Source organism: Olea europaea, chromosome 10, assembly GCF_002742605.1.
Source record: "Olea europaea var. sylvestris chromosome 10, O_europaea_v1, whole genome shotgun sequence".
NCBI lineage: Eukaryota > Viridiplantae > Streptophyta > Magnoliopsida > Lamiales > Oleaceae > Olea > Olea europaea.
The window spans coordinates 1,885,304-1,911,803 of NC_036246.1; the positions used below are offsets into that span (position 1 = coordinate 1,885,304).

The 26,500-nt window shown below is 33.0% G+C and overlaps 3 protein-coding genes across 9 annotated transcripts in view; 1 reads left to right on the top strand and 2 right to left on the bottom strand.

The window, feature by feature from the left end:
* Nucleotides 1-407: 407 nt before the first annotated feature.
* Nucleotides 408-2,253, bottom strand: LOC111402588 (transcription factor MYB118-like). The gene is made up of 3 exons (XM_023030972.1): nt 1,750-2,253; nt 1,513-1,639; nt 408-889 (listed from the first exon to the last, which is right to left on the bottom strand). Exons 1-3 carry the CDS (start codon nt 2,172-2,174, stop codon nt 482-484), a joined length of 960 nt encoding a protein of 319 aa, XP_022886740.1. The 5' UTR covers nt 2,175-2,253; the 3' UTR covers nt 408-481.
* Nucleotides 2,254-12,386: 10,133 nt separating this feature from the next.
* LOC111400130 lies at nt 12,387-13,516 on the top strand. The gene is made up of 4 exons (XM_023027568.1): nt 12,387-12,478; nt 12,813-12,875; nt 12,973-13,135; nt 13,217-13,516. Exons 1-4 carry the CDS (start codon nt 12,387-12,389, stop codon nt 13,514-13,516), a joined length of 618 nt encoding a protein of 205 aa, XP_022883336.1.
* A 7,771-nt stretch (nt 13,517-21,287) lies between these two features.
* Nucleotides 21,288-26,500, bottom strand: part of LOC111400828 (DNA (cytosine-5)-methyltransferase DRM2-like) — a 9,861-nt gene continuing 4,648 nt past the window's right edge. For all 7 annotated transcript variants that reach the window (XM_023028247.1, XM_023028246.1, XM_023028245.1 and 4 more), the window contains 7 exons: nt 25,085-25,184; nt 24,960-25,006; nt 24,720-24,842; nt 24,378-24,525; nt 22,860-22,954; nt 22,009-22,710; nt 21,288-21,843 (listed from right to left, as the gene is read on the bottom strand). In XM_023028247.1, coding sequence (XP_022884015.1) covers nt 21,409-21,843; nt 22,009-22,710; nt 22,860-22,954; nt 24,378-24,525; nt 24,720-24,842; nt 24,960-25,006; nt 25,085-25,184 — 1,650 coding nt within the window. In that variant the 3' untranslated portion in view covers nt 21,288-21,408. The remainder of the gene's footprint in view (nt 21,844-22,008; nt 22,711-22,859; nt 22,955-24,377; nt 24,526-24,719; nt 24,843-24,959; nt 25,007-25,084; nt 25,185-26,500) is intronic.

Below are 26,500 nucleotides of genomic sequence, written 5' to 3' on the forward strand. Positions count from 1 at the left end.
TACTTCTTTGCGTGTTTAATTAATATCAATAATATAAATTAGACTCAAATGAAATTTATAAATCCTAGGATTCTTTGGCTTGAAATTTGTGTAGAATAAAAATTTATATATTGAGATTATAAGAAGAAATTGAATTAGCGTGTAAAAACAAACATCAACAAGTACAAATATGTAATGTGATTTGATTTAAAACCAAATTAAATTAATGACAGGCAACATGAACTCTAACCAACGATTTTAAAGTCCCAGTTTCTGTTCGAGTTGGCATATTTTACACATAAAAATTGGCAAAAAAATGTCTAATCAATGATAAACTAAACAAATGTCATGCAAGACTATCATTGCTAACAACTATAGTACAACATAATTTAATCTCAAAAGTCATGAGTTCACAATTTAAGGTTCGATTCCATCAAGTCCGCTAAAACTAAAACATTACATGAAACATGTGTCCACTAAGCAAATGTAGAGGCAATAAATCTCAAATATTATAGTTAGAAGACGAAATCCCCATAAAATCCATTTGCTTTTGCATATCAAACTGCACTTCCATTCGAGCATCAGTTTCGGATTTCATCTCAATTTGCTCCCTTTGCATCGAATTGGCCATTGTACCATTCGATGAAATGGAAGGCAAGGACGAGTTTCCCAGAGATTCTTTGCAACCCAAAGACGACATCACACTCTTGATGTAGCTTTGCAAGAGAGTATTAGTATTTGGATTGTCCCTTTTGCGCGATAAAAGTCTTCGTTTTGTTGCGTTCCAATGGTTCTTTATGGTGTTTTCACTCCTACCCGACAATCTTCGAGCAATTTGTGACCACCGATTTCCAAGTTCTTTATGAGCTTCTATTAGTCTCTTGTCTTCTTCTTCGGACCATTTATCTTTCTGCAAATATCATATCGTATAGCACAAATGGTTACTTTTACCTATTTTTATCTCCAAGTTTCATGCATTCTTTCATGTGTAAATGATACCACAATATCTTTAAAATAATATTCTCGGTCTTAAATTTGTGGTTAGTTCAGACTACTCGACAAGCTCATTATAAAGTACAATTCGTCGTGCGAACACGTGCATGATGCACCCACATTGCACAAAATTAATAAGGAAAATATAAAATTAAGAATTGGGAATAAGTAAACAAAATGTGAACGAATGGGAAAATTTTTAGTAAATTTTGATAAAAGTTGATGAAATATGTAGTTAAAATTAAATGTGAATTTAACTTAAATTTTAATCAACTTTTTTAGCTGATTCAAACATAAAATAATTCATGTGGAGAATATGAAAACGTACACAATAAGAATGAAAGCTTATGCAAATCGTCGAAATAGTTATAGATATCAAATTGAAGTTTCAAGGAGACCCATTATCGTTTTAAAAATTTCTGTAACACTCTTGACGGTCGCATGTAATACACGTGCATGTGACGAAAATGAAATATTTTTTTCCATAAATAAAAATAAATAAAGGGGAAAAAGATGATACGAAGATAGGTTAGAGAAAACCTTGATATCTGGTTTTAAATGGTTGTGCCACCTTTCTCTACATTGCTTTCCCAATCTCCGCGGAAGCTTTTGTGCAATCACACACCAGTTTCTTACTCCATGCTTCCCAACCAACTCACTCAACAATCTACAAATAAAAAATTATAATGAAAATTTGATCAAATAAACTATACACTTCCAAAATAGACGCCATCAGCTAAAGAGAACAAGATTTTCGTAGGTGAAAGTGATAATTACCTGTCTTCTTCAAGAGTCCATTGCCCTTTAATTATATTGGATTTCTTGGATTTATTATTCAAATCAATTCTCCTTTCGAGTTTTCTGTCAAAAACCAAGCACGAATTAAGATTCAATGGTTCGTTGATTTGACACTGATCCATTGTTTGCAATGAAGATTCAGAATTTAAATCCAGTAATATTCTGGGTTGAAGGCCATGCATCATGATCTGGGCTTCTACACTATCTTCTGCAAATTTTGTGGAAAGCTTATTTCTATGAAACGGATCATCAGATGGAGCGGAAAAGCTCGAAAATGGATTCAAAGAACCCTCAAGACTCCGGTGTGAAAGTGTAGAAAAAGAAGAAAATCCCAACAGAAAACCCTCACCACACGGTTTCCGACGCAAAATCTGGTTTTCTTTGGAACTGGTATCAATCTCCATTCGTATCACAGACAGTTGAAGAGAAAGAAAAGTTGTATACTACAATCTGTAGTGGTTTCAATGTGTGAAATGTGCTTGCAGTGGCTATATTAGTAGAAAAAAATTAAATAATTATGTCATAATGATTTTGTCTTTTAGCTTAAAATGAATACCACCGAGACTTTATTTTCTCATACGTTACAAGTTATTTTATGGGAAATTTTATGTGAGTCCCTAATCTTTTGTGATAAGTACAAATAGGTCCTTAAGCTTCATAATTTGGTAACGACATCCCTACCATTCACTTTATGGGAACTTAGGTCCTTGATCATCAAGGGCAGTTTCTTCCAAGCAAATAAAAATTAAAGAAACTGTCTCGCATCCGCATTGAAATATTGTTCAGAAGTGCGTGCCACAGCAACTCTTCAAGAATCTCGATTTGTTTTTAATTTATTTTACAATTTTGTTGTCTTTATTTGTTTTGCTACAGACCCTACAAACTCACCAATCTAAACAGGGGCCAATCGAGCACGTTAGCCTACAATTTAAAAGTTATTTATTTTTATTTTTTTTTGGTTAAACGAGTTTAAACTTTTAAATAACCAAACCGGACAATTGTAAAATCCCAGTCAACATCGAAATCGCTGCCCTCTGTAGAATATATTTCCTTTTCCATTTTTTCTTACTCCCCTTTCCCTATTTTTTTCCCTCCAAAATCTGTAGTGGTAATTACATCAAACCAGAATTTTTAAGATCCAATTTCAAAAATCAAATATAAAGTTTGTTTATGCAAAAATCAGGTACTAATTTAAATAATTAGTTTTAATAATAAAACCAAAATTCATCTCAGACCCTAATTACTTTTCCTCTCATTTCTCTATTTAAGTGGGAAATACATGAAAATGGCCTAAATAAAAAGGCTACTTTTCCGTTTTAACCTTTGACCAATTCAACTAATAGAAAGTACCTAAAATACCCTATTATATTTCATACAAATCACTACAATATAAAAATCTTCTATTATAGTCCTCAAAATTAATCATTATTTGAATTTAGATAGATTTGTTGTTTACATAGATTTATTTTATTTTTGTTCGCTCAAAGTAGCACCCCCCGTAATTTGGTATCAGGGCCATGGAGATCATGTAAATTAAAATAAGAAAAATAGATAATTATTATAAATTAGAAGAAGAAAGAGGAAGTTATATATTTTTAGAACTCATTCCTAATAAATTAAAAACAATGACATTAATCATAATCAAAGAGTATATATATGTGTGCGTGTGAGTGTGTGCGCGCGCATGCGTGTGTGAAAATTATTAAGGAATATGAAGGTGAAGAATTTAATTTATATTATAACGAGAAGTATGAGTATAAATGATAATACAGATTTAAGATTAAATAGATTAATTGCAAATATTAATAAAATACAAATAAAAGCACAAGATATAATATTAATACCAGATGGAATGAAAATAACAAAAGAAAAACAGTTAATAAAATTAAAATGTGAAAAATTAGGACGACAAAGTAAATACTTTAAGATAGTAAAAGAAGAATTAGTAAATACAGATATAACTAAAGAAAGATTTGGAAAAATAATAGATGAAAAAAGAAAATAAAAGATATAATTAACTTATATGTTAGAAAGATGATAAGAAAAATTTAATATGTCAATAAGTGAATACATGGAAGAATTAAAATCATTAATAAAAATGCTAATAAATGACGTTCAAAATTTAAGAAATGAAGTGAAAGAAACAAGAAATGATATAAATATATTAAATATTGAAATTAGAGAATTAAAAGAAAACAATAAAAATAAAGAAAAAAATAGATAAAAAATTTATAGAAAAATAAATGATCCGAATAGGAAAGAAACATATTGAAAAAGAAAATATAGTTATAAAAACATGGAGTATGGATGATGAATTTAGGAAAAATATATTACCTAAATTATTAGAAGGAGAAGAATCTAGAGAAAAAATGTTAGAAAAATAAAAAATAGAAGAAAATAAAAAAAAGATGAAGATGAAGATGAAGGACGAATTAAATTTACTTATAGAAAATTTTGATCAATTAATTTAGATGATATAAGTGAATACCAAGTTTTAATGAATACTGGAGGAGGACCAAATCCAATAGGAACCTCCAAACAAGAATTACAAGAATCAGATGAAAGTTATGCACCTATATATAATAAATTATATAGACAATTTTATGATAAAGTAAGAGATAGACAACCATCTTAAGGAAATAAATATAGAGATAAGTTTGAATTAAATGATAATTATGATAAACCTATTAACCATGAAGGAACAAAATTAAATTTAAATTGTAAAATAGATACTAAAAAAGTCTTATTAATTTGATCAGATTCAATGATATTATTCCTTTTATGTATCAAAGATGACACATTAGAAAATACTGAAAGAAGAATAGATTTCTTAATAACATCATTTGAAGAAGATGCTAGAAATTGTTGGGAAAGAATAAGTAATGATACAAAAACATTAATCAAAAGAAATGTACATAACAAAAATAATAAAATAAGATAAATAAAGTATAGAAAAGTTAGTATAATATATTTCAGATGAATTTTTAGAAGAAAATTGGATAAGAAATGTTGAAGGAGAAGCAATAAGAGAAAAAGATATTGTCAGAATAAAATTAATAAATTTAACAATATGTAATATGTGCAAAATTAAAGAATATACTTGTGAATTCAGAAATTATTATTATGTTTAATTTTATAGTAATGAAAATCGAGAAGTATACCAAAACATGGATTATAATAAGTTACAAGGTTTATTGGGAATATATTTTAAAATAAAATTTGAAAAATATGTTAGAGATAATATTGGAATACCTAGAACTTTAGATTTAGAAATAAAATTTTTATTTGAAAGACTTGCATATATATGTTAACAAAGACAATTATTGAAAAAATCAAGAAAACTAACTAGAATATGTTGTGATGATATGAAAAATCATATACAATGGGGATATAATCCTGGAATAATGGTTAATAAAAGAAAATATAAAAATAAAAAGTTTAAAAATTTTAGAAATTTTAATAAAAAATATATAAAACTTAAAAGAAGATATTATTAAAGAAAAAAATATCTCATATAGTCAATAGAAAAATAAAAATTATAAGAAAAATAAAAATCAACGTAAATATTGGAATTGTGGGAAAATATGTCATATAGTAGGAAAATATATTATATAAGCTCTGATTGTAATAAAAAAGAAAGTTAAAATATTATAAAAAGAATATTTGAAAATAAAAGATGGATTAATTTAAATATTAGATATTGAACAGTATTATAATTAAGAAGTATATATAAATAAAACAAATGATGACAAATCAGGATTTGAATAAAGAAATTGAGGAAATTGAAAATAATAATATAAATATACAATAATATGAAGGAATAAAAGGTTATGAACTAAAAGTCACCTTTGATAATAACAAATTTAGAAAAATGCAAAAATTATCTTTAAATTTAAAAATAGAAAAATGAAATGTTTTAAATAGAATATAAGAGAAAAGATAGCAATAAATGAATATCATAAAATTGAGAAAACTATAGATGTAAGAACAACTTATGAAAAACATAAATTAAATCTTTTAACAAGAAATACAGTTGAATAACTATTGACAAAGATTAATAAAAAAATAAAGTGAAAAAATCTAATATATTTATTTAGCATGAATACAAATAATGTTTAAATCATTATTCAGAGAAGGGATAGATTCACCCTTAACTATAATCTTACATGATGGAAGAATAATAAATTTAAAAGACAAACATTTAGGAATAATAGAAGGAAATTTGACATCTCAAAAAATAATGTTTACATGCTACCCAAAATATAATCTTACATGATGGAAGAATAATAAATTTAAAAGACAGTCATTTAGGAACAATAGAAGAAAATTTGACATATCAAAAAATAATGTTTACATACTACCCAAAATATTGTGTCTCGTAAAAAGATAAAAATTTTAATGAAATTTTAGGACTACATCTTAAGCTACATAAAAATGCTATCATGCAACCAGGAGATCAAATTATGACTATAAAATATAGAACTTTATATACATTTACAAACTCTAATTATGGAAATATTTATTCCAATAAACAGTATATTGACGTACATAAAGAATGTAAAGATATTAACAAAATAATATAACCAAATAAACAGATAAGTTTACTTCTAGAAGAAGAATGATCTAATAATATAACATTTAAAGAAGGAAAATTGATTAAAAGATTAAAAAGTTTTAGAGTACCGAATAAAAATCAGTAAGAAGAATTTAGTAATATAAGAAAAATAAAGCTTTACAAAAATGTTGAAAATATAAAAATAGAAGGGGAGTATTTTAATGGAAGAGAGCATATAAATGGAATAAATATACTAATTGATACAGGAGCTAATGAATGTCATATAGTTTCAATTGGAAATAAATGTTTAATAACTCATAAAACTGAACCATATTGATATGTAAATTTTGATGGACAAGTACATATTACAAATTTAGAAGTTAAAGTACCAATAAAAATAGGAGGAATAAAACTGTTAGTACCATGTTATATAAATAAGAGTATGGATATAAACTCTCTTATACTTTTAGGTATGAGTTTTCTAAATGGATTAGAAGATTATGATATAAAAAGAGAAGGATTATACATAGTTCATACTTCATACTGGACAAACTATATTATGCAAAAAGAATTAAATGAATAATCAGATAACTTTTTCATTAGCTGTATATATACAAGTTACTATTATAACAACAAACATAACAACTTGTGCTTTAATAGACACAGGAAGTGATATAAAAATATTTAAAAGTTTTTTTGATAAAATCATGAAATAGTAATAATAATATAAAAATAATTGGAGTCACAGGAGAAAGCACTCAAATAATTAATAGTGCAGATAAAGTTAATATAATTCTTGAAAGTAAACAAGTTACAATAAATAAAATATATAAATATGGTAAATTAGAGTGTGATATATTGTTAGGAAATGACTTTATACAATAATTTCAATATTATAAACAAAATAATTACATGATAATGTTACAAATACCTTGCTCACACTTTTTAAAAATTTCAAGAGAATTTAGACTTTGTAGAGTTCAGCCAGCTCAGTGTGGTGATAAATGAAAGAAAAAACCAATCATATATAATGAAATAAAAAATAAAAGAACATTGTATAAAAAAAAAATCCTAAAAATAGGAATAGAAATGAGTATAGAAAAAATTATTAAACAATTAGAAAAAGTTTATGAAAAAAATTCATTATTATTTTGGAAGCTACATCACCGCTAAAGCCAAAATAGAATTAACAGAAAATATTATAATAAGATTCAGACACGAGTGATGTATACTATAAAAAATACACAAGAATTTAAAAATCAGATAAAAGAATTATTAGAACAGAAACTTATTAGACCTAGTAATAAATCTCATAGTAGTCCAGTCTTTATGGTTATAAAAAATTCTGAACAGGTTAGAGGAAAAACTATTTTAGTTATAAATTATAAAGAATTAAATAAATATACTAAATTTGATGGATATTTTTTACCAAATAAAGAAATTTTAATAAACATTGCAAAAGGAAAACAATATTATTCTAAATTTGATTGTAAATCAAGATTTTGACAAGTAAAAATGGAAGAAAATAGTATATAATATACTACATTTAATACACCTCAAGGAAAATATGAATGGTTAGTGATACTATTTGATTTAAAAAATGCATCACAAATATATAAATGAAAAATTGATAATATATTTAAAAAATTTAATGAATTTCTAATTGTTTGTACAGATGACGTACTAATATATTCTAATAGTAAGGAAGAACATAAAAATCATTTAATTCAATTCATAAATGAATGTAAAAAAGAATGAATTGTATTTTTTAAAAAGAAATCTATAATAGAAAAACAAAAAATAGACTCTCTTGAATTATTAATAGATAAAAGAGAAATAAAATTGCAGAATCACATATCTAAAAAAAAAATAGAAAGTTTTCCAGATAAACTAGAATTCAAAGAACAAATATAAAAATTCTTGGGATGTTTAAATTATGCAGAATGATTTATTGAAAATCTTTCTAAGAAAAGACATAAAATACAAATTTTATTTAAAAAAATAAATACTAAAGGATGGAACGAAGAACATACAGAAATAATTAAATCATTAAATAAGAATGTAAAGATTTACCAAAATTAAGATTATCAGATGAAAAAGATAATTTGATTGTTAATATTGATGCCCTAGATAAATATTGGGTAGCAATATCAAACACAGATCTAAATGGGATTTGTAGATATTCAAGAGGAACATTTAATCAAGTAGACATAAATTATACCACTCATGAAAAAGAATTAGTAGCAATTATCACAGTAATAAAAAAGTTCTCATTATTCTTATTATTCAAGAATTTTACTGTTGAAACTGATAATTGTCATGTTACAGGATTTGTCTGGAATAAACTACCATCAGAACATCAATACAAAAGGCTCCATAGATGGTAAGCTTATTTAACATTTTATAATTTTGATATAATTTATATTAAAGGAGTCAATAATTTTCTTTTAGATATTCTTAGTAGAAACATAGAATTTGCTAATGGATGAAACCAAGGTCATGGATTTATATCAATCTATCTTACATATACAAAAAAAGATAGATTTTCTCAAAGAAGAAGCTGAAGATATGGATACTAGAGCAGCACAGATCTCAGAGATGTTCAACTCAAATATAAAAGTATTGTTGAATATCATTACCGAGCAACATAAAGAAACCATAAAACTCAAAAATCAAGTTGATGCTATTGCAACACAACTAAAAGATATATTATCTGAGACAGATATACCAAAGAGCTAAGAAATGAATTTTCCAAATCAATAGCAAACATGGATAGCTGGAAGTAGTAGTGGATCCAGACGTGACATCATACCAACTGATAAAAAATGAGATTCAATTTCAGCAGCATCAACTAAAAAAGTGATGATACATAAAGATAAAAATGATTCCAAAACTATCAGTGTCATAGATCAGGATAATATGATCCCTTTAGATTCAAAAGAAGAAGAATATGCCAAAATAGTCAGAATTGTCTATAAATTAAAAATAAGTGATTCATATTTTATCTCTATAGCAAATAATGTTTATCTTAGAGTGATAGTCATGGAAAGAGGAGACCCTTCATTCATAAAGATAATTGCAGACTACGAATTTCTGGATTTAATATATTCAGGAAAAAATTTGATTCAAATATTAAAATTTGATGATATGTTCATAAAAGAAGTATCAAAATTTACCAAAGGACGAAAAATATATCTAAAATTTTATTTAATAAGTCCTGAATATGATGAAATTGTTTATGATTCAATTGAGCATATAATATCAATTGGGTAGGTAGCAGCCAATTTCCAAATAGATGTTATGGAGAATGATAGAAAAGCTCCATTGGTTACAAAATTATGGATTGCCAAAAATTGTATGATAAAAAATTCTCATATTTATGTCAATATGAAAATTGGTTGCTAGTTACAAATAGAGGACATGGAAAATCAAAAATCTTGAAGGACTATATCATAAAATTTGACATACATCAATTTTTGGGATATCCTACAACTATCAAAGAATCTTGCCAGTTAAGAGATTGTCCCAACTGCATGTGAAGACACAAAGATAAAAGGACAATTGATAAGTGTGTTTTTGCACATTTATTTAGGTCACAAACATGACTTAATTACGAATAAAATGATTGAATTGTGACTTAATTTCGTTACATTTGTGAATTGTAGGTAACACCGATGAACATGGTGAAATACATGAGAAAAGACGCCAAAAAGAACTAAAATGATACAAAGTGAAAGTTCAAGGACCAAGGTGCAATTACCCAAAAGTTGACCCGATGAACAAATCAAGGAATTTGCTGAACCAAATGCAAATTGATGATGCCCTGGGATGATAGAATGGAAAGAGTGAAGAAAAGAGGCATAGAAGTGAAAAATTCAAGTAAAGGGACTAAATTGAAGTTTTTGGAAGTTGAAGTCTACCATGCGGTCGCATGGTAGAACTCTCGTGCGGCCGCACGAAGGGATGTAGGGAATTCAATTGGAAATATGGAATAATCACCCGGCCGCATGGATTAAAACCATGCGGTCGCATGGCTATTTGTCTGATGCGAAATTTTCTTTCCTTATACGATTCAAAATCCTTTGGTAACCTAATATTGACGGGATATAAATATCAAAAACATTCCAGAGATGGCGAGAACGCAATTGGAGGTCGAAAAACACTTCTTGGAGAGGATTTGAGAGCAAGAACAAAGATTGGCACGAAGAACTTCAAGATTTCTTCAAGATTTCATAACCCGGTGGTATCTTTTATTCAAAACATGATGTATTTTGTTATTTTGATCATGTTAGGCTAGATTCTTATTATGCTAGGAGATCGATGAACCATGTAATTTGAATTTTAATATCCTCGTTTTGCAATTTGATGTTAATACACAATTTTTATTGTTTTGAATGATTTATATGCAATTAATGTTTCCGCAATTAAAGGCTCGTAATTGTGTGAATTTAAGTGATTTATTCTTGGTTTCGAGAGAATTGGAATAGATTTGACATAATATAAATCATCGTAGGGTCCGATAGTGGATAGAAATATATCGCTATGCCCTACGTGAATTTTTAAGTGTTCATAAAATTACATGCATTTTTACATATACTCTTGTCATATAAATATAGGCCGGTGGTATGTAAAAATAGGTTTGATATATCTCGAGAGAGAGTATTGGATAGACTTAGGAACATTGATCCGTCACAATTGAAGTGTGCTGTCATATTGTGAAACTAGGGTTCAAAGTGATAATTGCATGGAAAATCGTGATCCTAGCGTATTTAATTTCTAATAATTATAACAACGTGCGTTCTCAACTTTTAGTTTTATTCTAGAGTGTTAAAATATTATTTTGAGTTTTAATTTCAATTTACTCATTTAATTTGCATGATTAGGGTTTCTTTTTGAAATTAGAGTTTTTAATTAGGTCCATATCCACTTTGACAATCCAGTTTCGGTTAAGGCTACATTAGATAAAATTTGAACTAATCAATCTTTGTGGAACGATATTCGGACTCATTGAATCTATTTTATTATTTGTTAACGAACCGTACACTTGCGGTAGTTTTAAATCGAAAGAAATAATTTCGCGAACAAGTTTTTGGCGCCGTTGCTAGGGAACGAGTTTAGTTTAATTCTATTTCTCGAGGCACTAATTCGAACAAAATTTTTATTTTGCTAGTATAATTTTTTTATTTTTATTTTAGGTTATTATCCTTTATTTGTGTCTTAGTTATTTAAATTGTTTGAATCTCAGTGCTCGTATTGGTTTTAATTCTCAGATTTGCATGTCACGATTGCCTGAAAGAGAATTGATTCCAGTTGATCCTGAAATTGAGCGCACCTTTCATCGACGACAAAGAGATCACCGCGAAGCACCAGTACAAATGGCCAACGAATCAAACAATCATATTATTCAAGCTAACGAAGGAGAGGCAATGGATGAAGGAATGAAATTTTGAGGGACTTCTTGACTCCTCAAGTTATTCAAAGCCAATCCAGCATTGTATATCCACCGTTTGGGCAGCCCAATTTTCAATTGAAGACCAATGTGATACAGCTGTTTCAAAATGGACACCAATTTTATGGCAAAGCCGAGGAGAATCCACACACACACGTATCTCGATTTCTGGATATGTGTCAACATTTCAGATACCAAGGGATTTCGGATGACGCTATTAGGTTAAGGCTTTTTCTACATACGTTACGAGACAGAGCACTTGAATGGTTGGATTCACTCCCAGTTGCGAGTATCACTACATGGAACGAGCTGGCACACAAATTTTGCACAAAGTTTTTCTCCCCAGCTAAGATAGCGAAGTTGAGATATGACATATCAGTATTCAATCAAGGAGAAACTGAATCATTCGACGAAGCCTGGAATAGATTCAAAAACATGCTCCGGAAGTGCCCTCAGCATGAGTTCAATAAAAAGACCCAAATCCGATTCTTTTACACAGGATTACTTCCATACCATAAGAGCATGGTAGATTTAGCATCAGATGGCTCAATATCCATACGAACATTTGATGGAGCATTGGAATTATTTGAGCGAATGGCTACCACATCAGCCATGTGGTCTTCTGAGAGGGCGATCTCAAAGAAAACTCCAGGTGTCTACGAGGTGGATGCTTATTCAGCAATATCTGCAAAAATTGACTCTCTGTATCACAAGGTGGAAAGATATCACAAGCATCACAAGCTAAGAAGAGCAATTGTGAGGAATGTGGAGCCGAGCACAAAACATCAGATTGCCCAATACTCATGCAAGGAATTGAGCAAGCAGACTACGCACAGTGGGGACAACACCAGCAACACAATCAATATGGAGAGACTTTCAATCCCAGCTGGAAGAAGCATTCCAACTTCTCTTGGAGCAACCAGAATCAGAATAAGCCACAGGGGCAATTTCAACAAGAAGAGAAGAGGCCTCAATTGGAAGATATGATAGGAAAATTCATGGAGAAAGCCGAAGCTACACTTCAAAATCAAAATGCAGTCATCAAAAATTTGGAAACTCGGATGGGGCAGCTAGCCATCGCATTGACTGGCAGAACGCCAGGTAACTTACCAAGTAATATAGAAATCAATCCTAAAGAGCAAGCCAAGGCCATTACAACTCGAAGTGGAGTACAATTGCCTGAAATCCATGTCAAGAGACTGGATGTGATTGGAGAGACATCTTCCCCCGCTGAAGAAGAGACTGTTGTAAAGGAATCAAGTTCAAAGGAAAATTTAGAAAAGTCACAGGACAAGGCCAAAGTCACAGACAACCCCTACGAGCCTACGATTCCCTTTCCACAGCGCTTGAAGAAGCAAAAAGTAGAGTAACAATACAAAAAAATTCTAGAAGTTTTCAAAAAGCTCCATATCAACATCCCACTAGCCGATGCACTGTTTCAGATGCCTAGCTACGCGAAATATCTGAAGGATATCATATCAAATAAACGTAAGCTGGAAGACCATGAGGCAGTTATGCTTACGGAGGAATGTAGTGCCAAAATCCATAATAAGCTCCCACCAAAACTAAAAGATCCAGGGAGTTTTACTGTTCCTTGCAAAATCGGTGAAATATATTTCGATAAAATATTATGTGACCTCGGTGCAAGTATTAATTTAATGCTTCTGTCTGTTTTCAGAAAACTTGGCTTGGGAGAAGCTAAAGCAACCACTGTGACACTTCGCTGGTTGACAGGTCACTGACACATCCCAGAGGAATAATTGAAGATGTGCTAATCAAGGTTGAGAAGTTCATATTCCCAGCGGATTTTCTTATCTTGGACATGGAAGAAGACAAGGACGTCCCATTGATACTTGGCAGACCATTTCTTGCAACAGGGAGAGCGTTAATTGATGTTCAAAGGGGGCAGTTGATCTTAAGATTGGGAGAGGAGCAGATATCGTTCAATGTTTTCAAGGCCATGAAACTGCCAACAGAATCAGATAACTGTTACCAAGTTGACATCATTGACAAGGCAGTACAAGAAACGTTCTTACTTCACGGCCCATTTGATGCCTATGAAGCATGTATTGTACAATCCCAATCAGTTCAGTCAGAGTCTCTTGAAATTGAAACATGTGCAAGATTTTTGGAGACCAACCCGCCAAACACCCGAAAGAGGCACTTCGAGGAACTGAGGACGGGAAATACAAAGCCACTGCCTTCCATTCAGCAGCCACCAGTTTTAGAACTTAAGCAACTACCGCCACATCTCAGATATGCATATTTGGGGGAGTCAGATACACTTCCAGTAATCATTTCGAATACAGTCAGTGAGGTGGAGGAAGAGAAATTGCTCAGGGTACTCAAAGAGAACAAGACGGCGATTGGGTGGACAATAGCAAACATTAAAGGAATCAGCCCTTCTCTGTGCATGCATAAAATTCTAATGGAAGAAAACTGCAAGCCAAGTATAGAGGGTCAGAGAAGATTAAATCCGAACATGAAGGAAGTGGTCAGGGCAGAGATACTGAAATTACTGGATGCAGGAATTATCTACCCAATTTCAGCTAGTGCATGGATTAGCCCAGTTCAAGTGGTACCGAAAAAGGGGGAATCACAGTGGTGAAAAATGAGAAGAATGAATTAATTCCCACCAGAACAGTTACGGGATGGAGAGTTGGCATCGACTATCGCAAACTCAATGCAGCCACACGAAAGGATCATTTCCCCCTCCCATTCATTGATTAGTTGTTAAAGAGATTGGTTGGACATTTACACTACTGTTTCCTTGATGGATACTCGGGCTATAATCGGGCTATAATCAGATACCTGTCGCACTAGAAGATCAGGAGAAGACCACTTTCACGTGTCCCTATGGTACTTTTGCCTATCGTAAGATGCCTTTTGGTCTTTGCAACGCTCCAGCCACATTTCAGAGATGGATGATAACGATATTCTCTGATATGATTGAAATGTTTATTGAAGTTTTCATGGACGACTTCTCAGTGTTTGGATCTTCATTCGATGAATGTCTAGAGCACCTGAATTTGGTCTTACAGAGATGCAAGGAGACTAACCTGGTTTTAAATTGGGAGACATGCCACTTTATGGTACAAGAAGGCATTGTACTCCGGCATCGAATCTCAGCAAAAGGAATTGATGTGGATAAGGCAAAAATTCAAGTTATTGAGAAGTTACCACCGCCTACATCAGTTAAAGGAGTTCCTAGTTCCCACCACCGGACTACTCAAGTCATCAGAGGAAAAAGTTTTTCACCGAATTGAAGTATTATTTCTGGGAGGATCCAATCCTCTATAGGCGAGGGGCTGATCAGATAGTAAGAAGATGCATACCTGAGGAAGAAGTACATGAGATTCTCGAGCAATGCCACTCATCTACATATGCAGGACACTTTGGGGCTTCGAAAACAGTTGCAAAGATCCTACAATCAGGGTTTTACTGGCCTACACTGTTTAGAGATGCTTTTGAGTTTGTCAAAAGGTGTGACCGATGCCAACGCACCGAGAACATCTCGAGGAGGAATGAAATGCCATTGAATAATATTTTGGAGGTGGAGGTATTCGATGTTTGGGGAATTGACTTCATAGGACCCTTTCCCCCGTCGTTCTCAAATCAGTACATCTTGGTAGCAGTGGATTACGTATCAAAATGGGTGGAAGCAGTTGCACTGCCGACAAATGACTCAAAGGCAGTAATTGGGTTCTTGAAAAAATATATTTTCACCCAATATGGTACACCGCGGGCTATAATCAGCAACGGGGGCAAGCACTTCTGTAATCGCAGGTTTGAGCAGTTATTGAATAAATATGGCGTTAAACACCGCGTTGCTACTCCATATCATCCACAAACCAGCGGGCAAGTTAAGGTATCTAATCGGCAGTTGAAGAGAACACTCGAGATCACTGTGAACTCATCTAGAAATGATTGGTCTAAAAAGCTGGACGATGCATTATAGGCTTATAGAACAGCATTCAAGACCCCAATAGGCATGTCTCCATACCACCTAGTCTTTGGAAAAGCGTGCCATCTGCCACTAGAAATGGAGCACCGAGCATATTGGGCTATGAAACAGTTGAATATGGACTTGAGCACCGTCGGTGAAAAGCGTCTACTGCAACTTAATGAGTTAGATGAGTTTAGAATGAAAGCTTACGAAAATTCAAAACTTTACAAGGAACGAACCAAGAAGTGGCACGACATGCATATTCAGAGGCGAGAGTCATATATCATCAAATCAATTAGTCACAGATTATTTCAAGATCACAAATCAAAAAGTTTATAGGTCACAATTTATTTCCAGATCACATATGATTTCAAGATCAAATAATTGGTCACAGATTATCAAAATTTTAAGTCACAATTAAATTATTGGTCACATACCACCATCACCACCATTACTGTCACCGTTGCCACCTCAACAGCACCATCCCCACCAACATCAACAAAATCGCCACAATTAGGTCAAATCGAATGCCCACAAAAATAAAGACAACCACAACCACCGAAAACCACCTTCGTCGTCAGAAACCACAACGACTGCCACCATCAAACACACCAACAATACCAAACCCACAACCTCACCAACACCACCCACATTACCGTTGCCAACACTAACACCTCCACCGTCGTAAAAAATCACCACGATCGCGCACCGCCAAACACTGCACAACCCGATCCAAAATCAGAGGTGTGTTGCATAAAGCCACCACCACTCTTGTGAACACAACCACTAGATCAACCAACAATCCCCAGATCGTCGTTGCCACAACCTCCTCAAATTGGAAAGAGGAAGAAAAAATCGCAAACCCCTTCCACAAGTCGTCTGTGCCAAAGGACAGCAGCGTTGTAATGCCGCGTTGATGAACTGCAAACACCACACGCTTCGTAGCAGTCGTCAGCGAGTGCAGCTTCATCATTGATTTTCGGAGTTTGAATGGGTTGCCAACGTAGAAGAGAGAGATTGGAGAGAAAATGAGAGAGAGGTAGAGAGCATAGGGAAAAGAAAAATTAAAATGATTTAGGGTTAGGGTTTGTATATATTGATACCTAATTTATGAATCAATGAAACTTAATCAATGAATTTTGAATTATCATCTTTAAACCCCTGAAATTATGTTATTTCCACATCATGAAAACGAATTGATCATATTGGTATTGGGTTGGTCCATAAACTAATCAACCTGACCCACGCTCACCCTTAATCTTCTGTCCTCAACTCACCTGCCTCGAATGATAAATAAGCTAGGGATGAAAAACACGTAGTTCCCAAATCGAATTTTTATTATTTTACTATATTTTGTTTATTTTAATATTATATGTAAAATCAAAAACATATTAACAATATTAATTAATTCAACGAGAAAATAAATGAAGATATTTTAATCCCCATGCGATCCAGCTCCTCGTTCTACAACCCCAACCCCAACCCCGACCCCGACCCCAAAAAATAACTGACACTATCCCTAATGTCATTCCTACAAAAAATTTCTTTTATTGAGTTTAGCTATTTTAAGTAAGATATAAGAGTGCATTTGATTAGCCCTTTTTCATGTTTCAATTTTTATAACAGAAAATTCAAAACGAATTTTTGAGGTTTCGAGTGTTTTCAATTAAAAAGACTCAAAACACTCAACGCCTAAATTAAAATGGATAATGCCATTTGTACAATGTATTAGAATTGAAACCTAAAACCATTCCTCTTCTCCACTTCTTCAACAATTCCTCACCTCACCTCTCATCTTCTCTCTCATTCGTTCCTCTCCTCCCCAACAAATCTTCCGGCTACATACTCCATTCCGGCGAGCAGGTTACTCTTCTTCTCAGGTGCTTGATGAATATTTTCATTTTAATTACATAGGGTATTACTCTACTGCCTGCTTTTCTTGTTCATTTTTTGTTATCATCCGAACTTGGGAGGGCTTGTTCTCACTGCTATGACGATTTCTCAAATTTCTTTCTAAATTCAGTGTGCGGTGTGATTTGTGATGCTTCAGGTAATGTCATCCCAAAATCAAATTAAATAAGCAATTATTGTCTCCTGGAATTATGAGTTGTGTATTTTTGCATTTAATGGATTTATTATTTCTTTTTATTGCTTGTTTGGCATATTTGATTAGTACCCAATAGTGGAAAACACTATGCAAGCATAGCATACTGTGAATTTTGATTTTTCAGATTATGGACTTGTTCGCATATGTGAACTTTCCAAATTAAAATTGTTAAAAGTTGTCAAGGAACCCATTTGCTCTTCAAGCGCCCCAGCTCCAAATTTCGTTTTTTAGTGATTCCCTTTTGTTTATTAGAATTCATTGTGATTTAATTATGTTTTTATTGTGTTTGCTTCTTGTCTTTCACATATGATCTGTGAAAATTATATTTAGTTGTACTATTGTACATGTGATAAGTATATTTTTTAGAGTACTGTAAATGATTATTGATATGAATAACGATGATGCTTACGAATATATTTATGTATAGGAATGTTAATGAATCAAGTTTGGTTCAATATGTGAGTGACAATAATTTTTTATTTACCGATGATTTCGATGTGGCTATTGGAGATATGATGATGCTTCGCTATTTTGGATAGGACACACTTGTAGAACATCATTGTTTACTGGAAGGAAATTTAAGTAATATTAGTGGGTGGTTTCTTAAACATGCTTGCACGGTTGCACCAGTTGGGAGAAAATTTAAGTAACAGTTTGTAAATTCTAGAACTAATGTAGGATTGTGTTCTTTTCATATATTGATTATGAACTTTGTAATTTCCAAAATTTACTACTAGTTTTAGTTTAATCAATTTATTGGATTTTGATATTTCTATTTGTTTGAGTACTTTTATAAATGATTGTGGTAAGTGCATAGATGATATGAGTGACAATGATTTATTATGTACGAAAGAATTCGATACAATTGTTAGAGATATACAATGATTCCTTTTTTTTACCAACTTTAAAATTAATATTTTCTAATCATCTATTAGCATAAAATTGATATCTTTTACTAAATAATCAAATTAATTGAAAAAAAAGTCATAAAATAATTTCTAAATTTTTTAAACCAAATTGGTTTTCTAGTTTTTTGTTTTGAGAAACAGTTGTTCAGAATGACAAACCAAACGTATTTTTTGCAATCTTAAAATATTCCCTCAAAATAAAAAGAAAAGAAAAGAAAAGAAAATAAATTCAAAACTGAAAATAGAAAATAGAAATGCAAATCAAACACACCCTAAAGTTTTGCTACTCTGTGTTGACACCCCCAAGTACAACCCGCTCTTATGAGTGGGAGCGGGCACCAATAAATAAAGGGAAAATTTCATAAGTTAGAATTTAAATATAACACATTTCAAAATTAACAAAACAAGTTTCAAGCTTCAAAAATCAGATTTTTATTAAAATTTATTTATGATTTAATTACTTCATTCATTATTTTATTAATTAAATATATTTAGGTTACAAATCTATATAATTTGATCACAAATTAATAATTTAATTAGTCACTTATTATTTTTTGGTCACAAATCAGAAATTTCATATCACAAATTCTTTTACGATCACAATTCAAACATTTTGTAATTCACACTTTGTTCATCGATCACAAATCAAAAAATTAATTAGTCACAATTTATTTTTCGGTTATAAATAAAAAAATTTATAGGTTACATATTATTTTTAATCACGAATCAAAAATTTTTATAGGTCACAAAATTATAACTTCTATTAGTTGCAACTCATTTATTTATTACAAATTATTAGATTAATTGGTCACGATCAATTTTCCAATCACAACTTAATCAATTGTGAGTCACAATCACAATTTTTAAGTCACATATTACAAATTAACCAATTATTAGTTACAATCAATCAAATAATTGGTCATGAGCATCCAACCCCATCTCATCCCACTTATAACCACCACCACAACCACCATCAGTATCACCATTATCGCCCTCGCTACCTCCAAAGTATGGAAGCTGCCGCCGCCACCACCACCACTTCAACAACCAAAGCCAATGCCTTACTACTATCAACCACTTGTACTACCACCGCACCACTGTCACAACTACCTCCATCGAACCACCGTTAACGCAGCAGAAAATTTGGAAAAAGAAAATATGAATTGCACACCATCATCGCACTGCACACCATCGCAACCGCAACCACCACCGCCACAAAACTAAAATAACCAAAAGCGAACCACAAAAGTAACCAAATCGATGTAAACTATAGATCCAAAACCACTACCACCACACCACCGCCTCAACCATCATCAACCAATAATCACCAACAGAAAAAAACAACTAAACCCTAAGCAACTGTGTATCGTCAGCAGCCCAATCACCCCCAAAAATCATGTCTTGATAGCTCCATTCGTTGCAGTTGTATGTCGTTGCAACAGTACATAAAGTGGAGAAAGTGGTTTCAAATGTTTTATCGTTGGTGATGTACTAACGGAAGGTTGCTGAGAGTGGAGAGGAGGCAGTTGAGAGTGGAGAGGGAGGCGGAGACGCAGACAGGTAAGAAGAGAGGACCACCACCACGCCACTACCAACTCTACCAATCATAATCATCGTAGCTGTTTGTCATCGGTGACGTGCCACCGAAAGGCTGCTAAGAGGTGACTTCTGTCGACTGAGAGTGGAGAGGGAGACGAGTGAGGAGAGAGGTGAAAAGAGGAATGAGATATAAATTAATTACAGTTTGTGATTAAAAAATTTATTATAATAATTAATATTTAAATATAAAATATCTAATTTTTGAAATATTAAGACTGAGAGTGTAGAGGGAGACGGGTGAGAAGAGAGGTGAAAAGAGGAAGATATAAATTAATTACAGTTTGTGATAAAAATCTTATTATAATATTTAATATTTAAATATAAAATATCTAATTTTTGAAATATTAAATTTACAATCTGATTGTAGGATGTTGAATATTTAAAGGATGATTTTGTGTAATTTTCACATAAATAAATCATGACCCCTTTTGTGAGAGGGATTGTACACCAAGTAGCAAGGCCCAAAGATATAACATAGATATCACGTTCGGATAAGTTCAGCAGAAAATTATATCTGGAAATCTTAGTTACTACGAAGTTATATAAATGTGAGTTACATTTAGAACAAAGATCTACTTGAGCCCCATTTCAAGGTTTAAATACATTTTGAAACAGTAGATCAATAACAAATGTGTGATTAAAAAATAAAGAAAAATTTTGAGTTAACGTAAAATATTATCTTACTGAAGAATGTGGAGTTGAAAAGAAAATATATGTATTTTGGAAAAAAACAGAAATCAAATAGGGCTTGAAAACATGTTTGTCACCTCTATTTATAAAAATGGGAAAAGAAGGTACCCAAAGCTTGCCAAGGAATTGCTCTAAACAATAATTCACCTCATAATTTCTAGCAACAAGAAAATTTAAGGATCTGAAGCAAACATGGTTCACCTCTCACATAAAATACCAAACAGAAAAATATTATGAGAATCTCTATTTAAAAAATAAAATAAAATAACACGAACTTCATAGAAAAATAAACTAAAATCCATTGCGGAATTTGAATTATTAACAGGTAGACAAACAAGTCATTTGAATCCACAAGTATCAGGAAAATTAGCACTTCAAACCAAGTTACGATGACCTACTCATAATAGACTTGACCAAGTCTAAGATACGAAAATAGTCGTAGAAGAGCGACGAATCTTTACCTTCAAGGCCATCCCTGCTTACCCTATTGCTCCCTGCGAGATTGTTGCACGGACTTCCACCGATGATGAGATCAAACCCACCAACGTAACTTATGACTTCCTCGAGTCTGTCTCCGTCCAATGCCTGGACATCTTCAAAGTCGATTAAATTTCCAGTTTGGTTTGTCTGCTCCCACCAACTCCTCACTATATCTCTATTCACTTTGGACTTCTCGACTGAAACGACATTTTTCAGTTTAATTCCTAGTCGATGAAGGGCAACTTCTGCACCGCCAATTCCAGAAAAAAGTGATAACAGGTTTATTCCGCTTGGGAACATGTCCTTTAGGACCGAGAGATGGTATGCCACGGTATCAACCTACATGGAACATCAAAAGCAATATGTCAGGATGACTTTCAGCAAGGACAACTTTACTAGACAAGTAATTCGTATATGTCAATGTGTCATCATAATTTTAGTAAAAAGTAAATTCATTGGATAAAAGGTGATAACAAAGAAAATTGCAGAGAAGTAAATGCTTACCTGAAAGGAGTTACCGAGGGATTTATATCTGTCAGTCCTACTTATCCCACCTCCCCTTGTATGGTTCTTCGGGAATCCCAGTAACATTTCCACTTCATCAGGCTCTAGAGGGGCAACCTTGTTCCTCCCTACCCAAACCAAATTCCATTTGCGGCATTCGTCAAGAATAAACTTTTGCACAGAAGTAGGCGGATCACCATCAAATCTCTCAAGAGCATTGCGAATCCTCTCAGTTAGCTTTGCACTCCCAATGGCAGTTTGTATGCAGTTAAGTTTTTCTCGCATATCCCACTGGGGCCACCACCGTTTCGATAATGGAAATGCTTGTTGGATGGTGAGCGGGGGAAGAGGAACAAGAGGGAATCTATTTTGAACAGGTAAATTATGAACATAGCCTCTTTTTCTCGCCGTAGCACAAAAATACTTTGAATCAACGAACTCTGGTTCAATGTCATTTAAAAACCTAGAAATAGTGTCCCAGACTCCCTTTGGAGCTAGAGCCACATTTTCATAATAGAAGAAAGGAGGACCAATTGCTGAATCAGGAAGAGATCGATTAATATTCTCAGGCTGCATCGACGGTACACCAAATCCTATCATTGGGTTAGGCAGGCGTATTGTCTCAGTCTCTGGATCATTTTTCTTTTTACAAATCTCAAAGAACTTTCTCTTCTTGATCTTGCTTACTCCATTATATCTTGGCTGGAAAGGCATGGGATAAAACATGTCGGTTACATTGTTAACTATATCAGTTACTAAATGCTGAAGCGTTAAATCTGAAAAAATAAATAAATAAAAATTGACAGAGTTCTCATTGAGCTTTAACTTCGTATAACAAATGAGAAAATAACCTTGAGGTCATCATCCGGCAGATAAATGTCTGCCTCCCTTGATAATTGAGCAGCACAAATAAAATCAGTTAACTCGGCAATTGAGGCTTCTGGACCTGAAAAATGAGAAAGGTTACATAAAATAGCATCAAATGAGCAAATCATGCAGTGGTTGTCGCTAGCATTCCTAGATACAAAAGCTTTCGATATCTGGATCCAGCAAGCAAAACCTGTTGTAAAGAGGCCCCGCCAGTCCACAGATTCAACACCTTCATTGTTTTACCAGCATATGGAGGTTCTAGTTACCCACAAAGTGTAGAAGGTTGCAGTTACAAAAACACAGAGACAAATTCTCTCTTAATAATCCAAGGAGGCATCAAGCTATCTATCCCTTGTATGTGAGCATTAGTGCACACGTGCAAGGGTCTGTATTTATTATGCACGATAGAATCGAGCCATTATGACAAGACAGAAGACAGTTCACAATGATGATATACCCGTATCTGCATGGATGACTGGGTACCAGTAAAGGAAAAAAACCTTCTTTAACATCACAGAACTAACTGCCTAGTACGCCATCAGATCATATAAGAGGTGTCCATCTAAAATTGTCGACATGCTTTTCAGATAAAATTTGTAAATCGTGAAAGGTGAAGATCAGTTCCACCAAAACCAGTTATATTACACATTAATAACTGAAGTAACCAAAAGTATTAAAGACACAAGCAATAGGAAAAGAGTCAACTGTTCGTGTGGCAGAAATCACGTACTACAACCAGGAGTGTGAATAACAGAGGGAAATACATCAACAGGAAGATATAAAATCCAATAATTGCTGTTTAAAAATCAACATCAACCCGGTAATATCTTCCGAAAAACTCAGAAAGGAAATAGTCGAAACCGGGAAATGCACACGTTTTTGGGAAAGCGTACTATGAAGACAAATATGATCGAAGCTTCTCAAACAAATGGAAGTTTAATTGATCAATCCCACCCATAGAGAACATAACCAACCCCAACAAAATAGGTACTAGAGAAAAAGGCTGATATGAGAGTCTCAACAAATACTCCCAACATCCTATATTCATGGTAAAACTTTCATTTTTAACTAGCCACACAATAGCATCACTTTTCCCTAATTTCATCGTCATTCTTCCAAACCATAAATTAAAATAGCCGTGTTAGACATGCAATGCTTGTTTCAATTTAAATGGACAATAAAAAAAATACGTATAACATGTACAACAAAATAATTAAATGGTGAGCCTCGTTACGAAGTAATAAAAAATTATTGCATAAAATAGACTACAAAACTTTTTGTCCCCAAAATAGCATCAAAACTTATACTTTAGCCAAGTGGGAAAATGTGTGCGGGGTGAGGAAAGATTCCGCAACCATGCTTTCTAAGTTCCCAGAATCAACAAGTTGATGACAAGAGATAAGTAAATACTGAAACATGTAAACAGGAATAGCATGAACTGATTATATTGATGGTGGCGGAACAAACGGACGATAATCAGTTACATTTCATGTACGCACCGCATCTTTCCATTGCTATTGAAGACTCTTCCACAGTATATCCCATATTAGCTAACGACAGCAACATTTTCTCCTTCTCGGACAAAGATCCTGTGCTTTCCAAGGACAGCAAATTTTTGTGTTCCTCAGATAGAGAAGAAGTATTGTCCTGAAAGAAGGGGGTGGGGGCGCGGGGTGGGGGGGCTTTGAATTAAAATACTGCTATTCTAAAAAATGTTGAGCGATAATGAATGCATTGAACTTAACTCTGCTCAAAAAATGTTAGAAGTAGTATATTATACTTGTGCAGCTGAAGACGCCAAGGCAAATGATAGTTAAGAGTATTAGTCAAGCATCACATACCTCTGTTTCATTTTCAGACCAACCATCCAAATCAGAGAGATCATCGGGAAGGTTCTCCTCATAGTCTGAAGAGATCGGATCAGAATTGACACACAACTGTTTTGGAGGAGAATCTTCAAGTGTCTGCAAGACAAGATGGATTAGAAACCTACAGAGACTACTCATGAGAGAAATTGAGAAAGTTCAGAAGACTGGGGACATTGGACCGTTGATTATGCACTTTCAGTAGACATTACTCACTGAATATGTCAGTAGGGTGTTCAAGATTGAGTCTGTATCTTCTTCTCCTGCATAGCAATAGTACAAATCAGACACTAATCATATCCCATAGAATCAGTCTAAAATAGAGATAACAATGTATGTACCATTTTCCTCTATTGCCTTCAAAACCTGTTTTTCTGGAAATCCCATCCCAACAAAATGGTTGACCAACTTGGAATTTGGAACGCCTGATGATGAGCTTGCCTGAACACAGATAGAAGTTACTTAACATGTCAGAATACGCAAAAATTCTGCAATGATGTTGAAATGATCAATTTATTGCACTTGTTGGAATTAGAAGCTTCAACCAGCTGGTGTATCAGGAAACATAATTGGCATTTAAATGCACAATCAATGTTACTATTCAATATATTACAGCAATATATATATTTTATAACCACAGGTGTCCGGGCCAACTTATGCGCACTTCGACTAATCACGCGGGGCCTGAAATTTACCACCAAATACTCACTTCAGTGGCCTTAAGGGAACTCAAATTGGTGACTACTGGGGAACAAACGCAAGGCCTTACCACTGGGCTATCTCTCAAAATTCATTTTACCAAAAATATTGATGGAAGGCTATAAGTAACAGAACTGAGAAGAAAATATCTGTCATATTAGTGCTAAAGAGCAAAACTTAGGGAATGTTTGGTAGAAGAGGAGTAGAGAGATGGAAAGTCCAGCGTTAAATTTCTCATCCTTTGTGGAAGGAAGCTACTTCCTCTCCCTTATTTCACCATATGGTGAACAGGAATAAGATGAGAAAATGCTTTCAAGCACTTAATTGCATAATTAATGAGTAAAAGACTTTCATTATGTAAGAAATTCCCTATTCACCTCGCATCCCATCTTTTCAATTTTTTCCCAAACAAGGGAAAGTAATTTCCCTTCTACTTACCACTTCCTCTTGTTTGTGTCATAATAAAGAAGTCCTCAAGAATAATTGCAAGAATCAGAGGCCAAAAAAGGACCAGAGAGACTCTTCTGTTTCTTCGATAGTTTTCATGAGGTCAAGCAGTCAAACATTATTAGAAAAAAAGTAGATGAGTTATGTTTAAATATTTATGCAAAGTGAACGCTTTGCTCAAATAGGGGCCATAAAGCATTCGAAGAGCCTCCTACAACGTACCTTATGTACAGGTATTGCATTCAAGGTCAGAAATTGGGGTTTGTCCATACTATACTGTATATAAAATTCTCAATGTTCGAGAAACATTCTCTGGAGATAATGCCTTTGTTGGTATTCAATAATTTCTAATTTATCATTCAATTAATATATATTAAATTTGGTTAATTGAACTCTCAAGTTCATATGATACGCTGGTGTATAATATTTTTCCTATTCTCTTTTTGTTTTTGTGCGTCCTTACGAAAACCACATTTTAAGCTTTTGGCCCCTCGGTTTTATACTTCAAATGGACATGCAAACCTCATCTCTTTAGTTAGAACTTATTCTTCATATCAATGGCACGGTGGTTACTAATTTACTTAAAAACTCCCCCCCCCCCCCCCCCCCCC

Excerpts from the sequence above, each read along its gene's own strand:
- LOC111400130 (XM_023027568.1), top strand. The coding sequence starts at position 12,387 with ATGTGGTCTTCTGAGAGGGCGATCTCAAAGAAAACTCCAGGTGTCTAC. Across the intron at positions 12,479-12,812 it reads TCTGCAAAAATTGACTCTCT|TCATCAAAAATTTGGAAACT; the intron begins GTATCACAAGGT and ends ATCAAAATGCAG. Across the intron at positions 12,876-12,972 it reads ATTGACTGGCAGAACGCCAG|ACTGGATGTGATTGGAGAGA; the intron begins GTAACTTACCAA and ends CCATGTCAAGAG.
- LOC111402588 (XM_023030972.1), bottom strand. The coding sequence starts at position 2,174 with ATGGAGATTGATACCAGTTCCAAAGAAAACCAGATTTTGCGTCGGAAA. Across the intron at positions 1,640-1,749 it reads TGGACTCTTGAAGAAGACAG|ATTGTTGAGTGAGTTGGTTG; the intron begins GTAATTATCACT and ends TTTTATTTGTAG. Across the intron at positions 890-1,512 it reads ATTTAAAACCAGATATCAAG|AAAGATAAATGGTCCGAAGA; the intron begins GTTTTCTCTAAC and ends TGATATTTGCAG.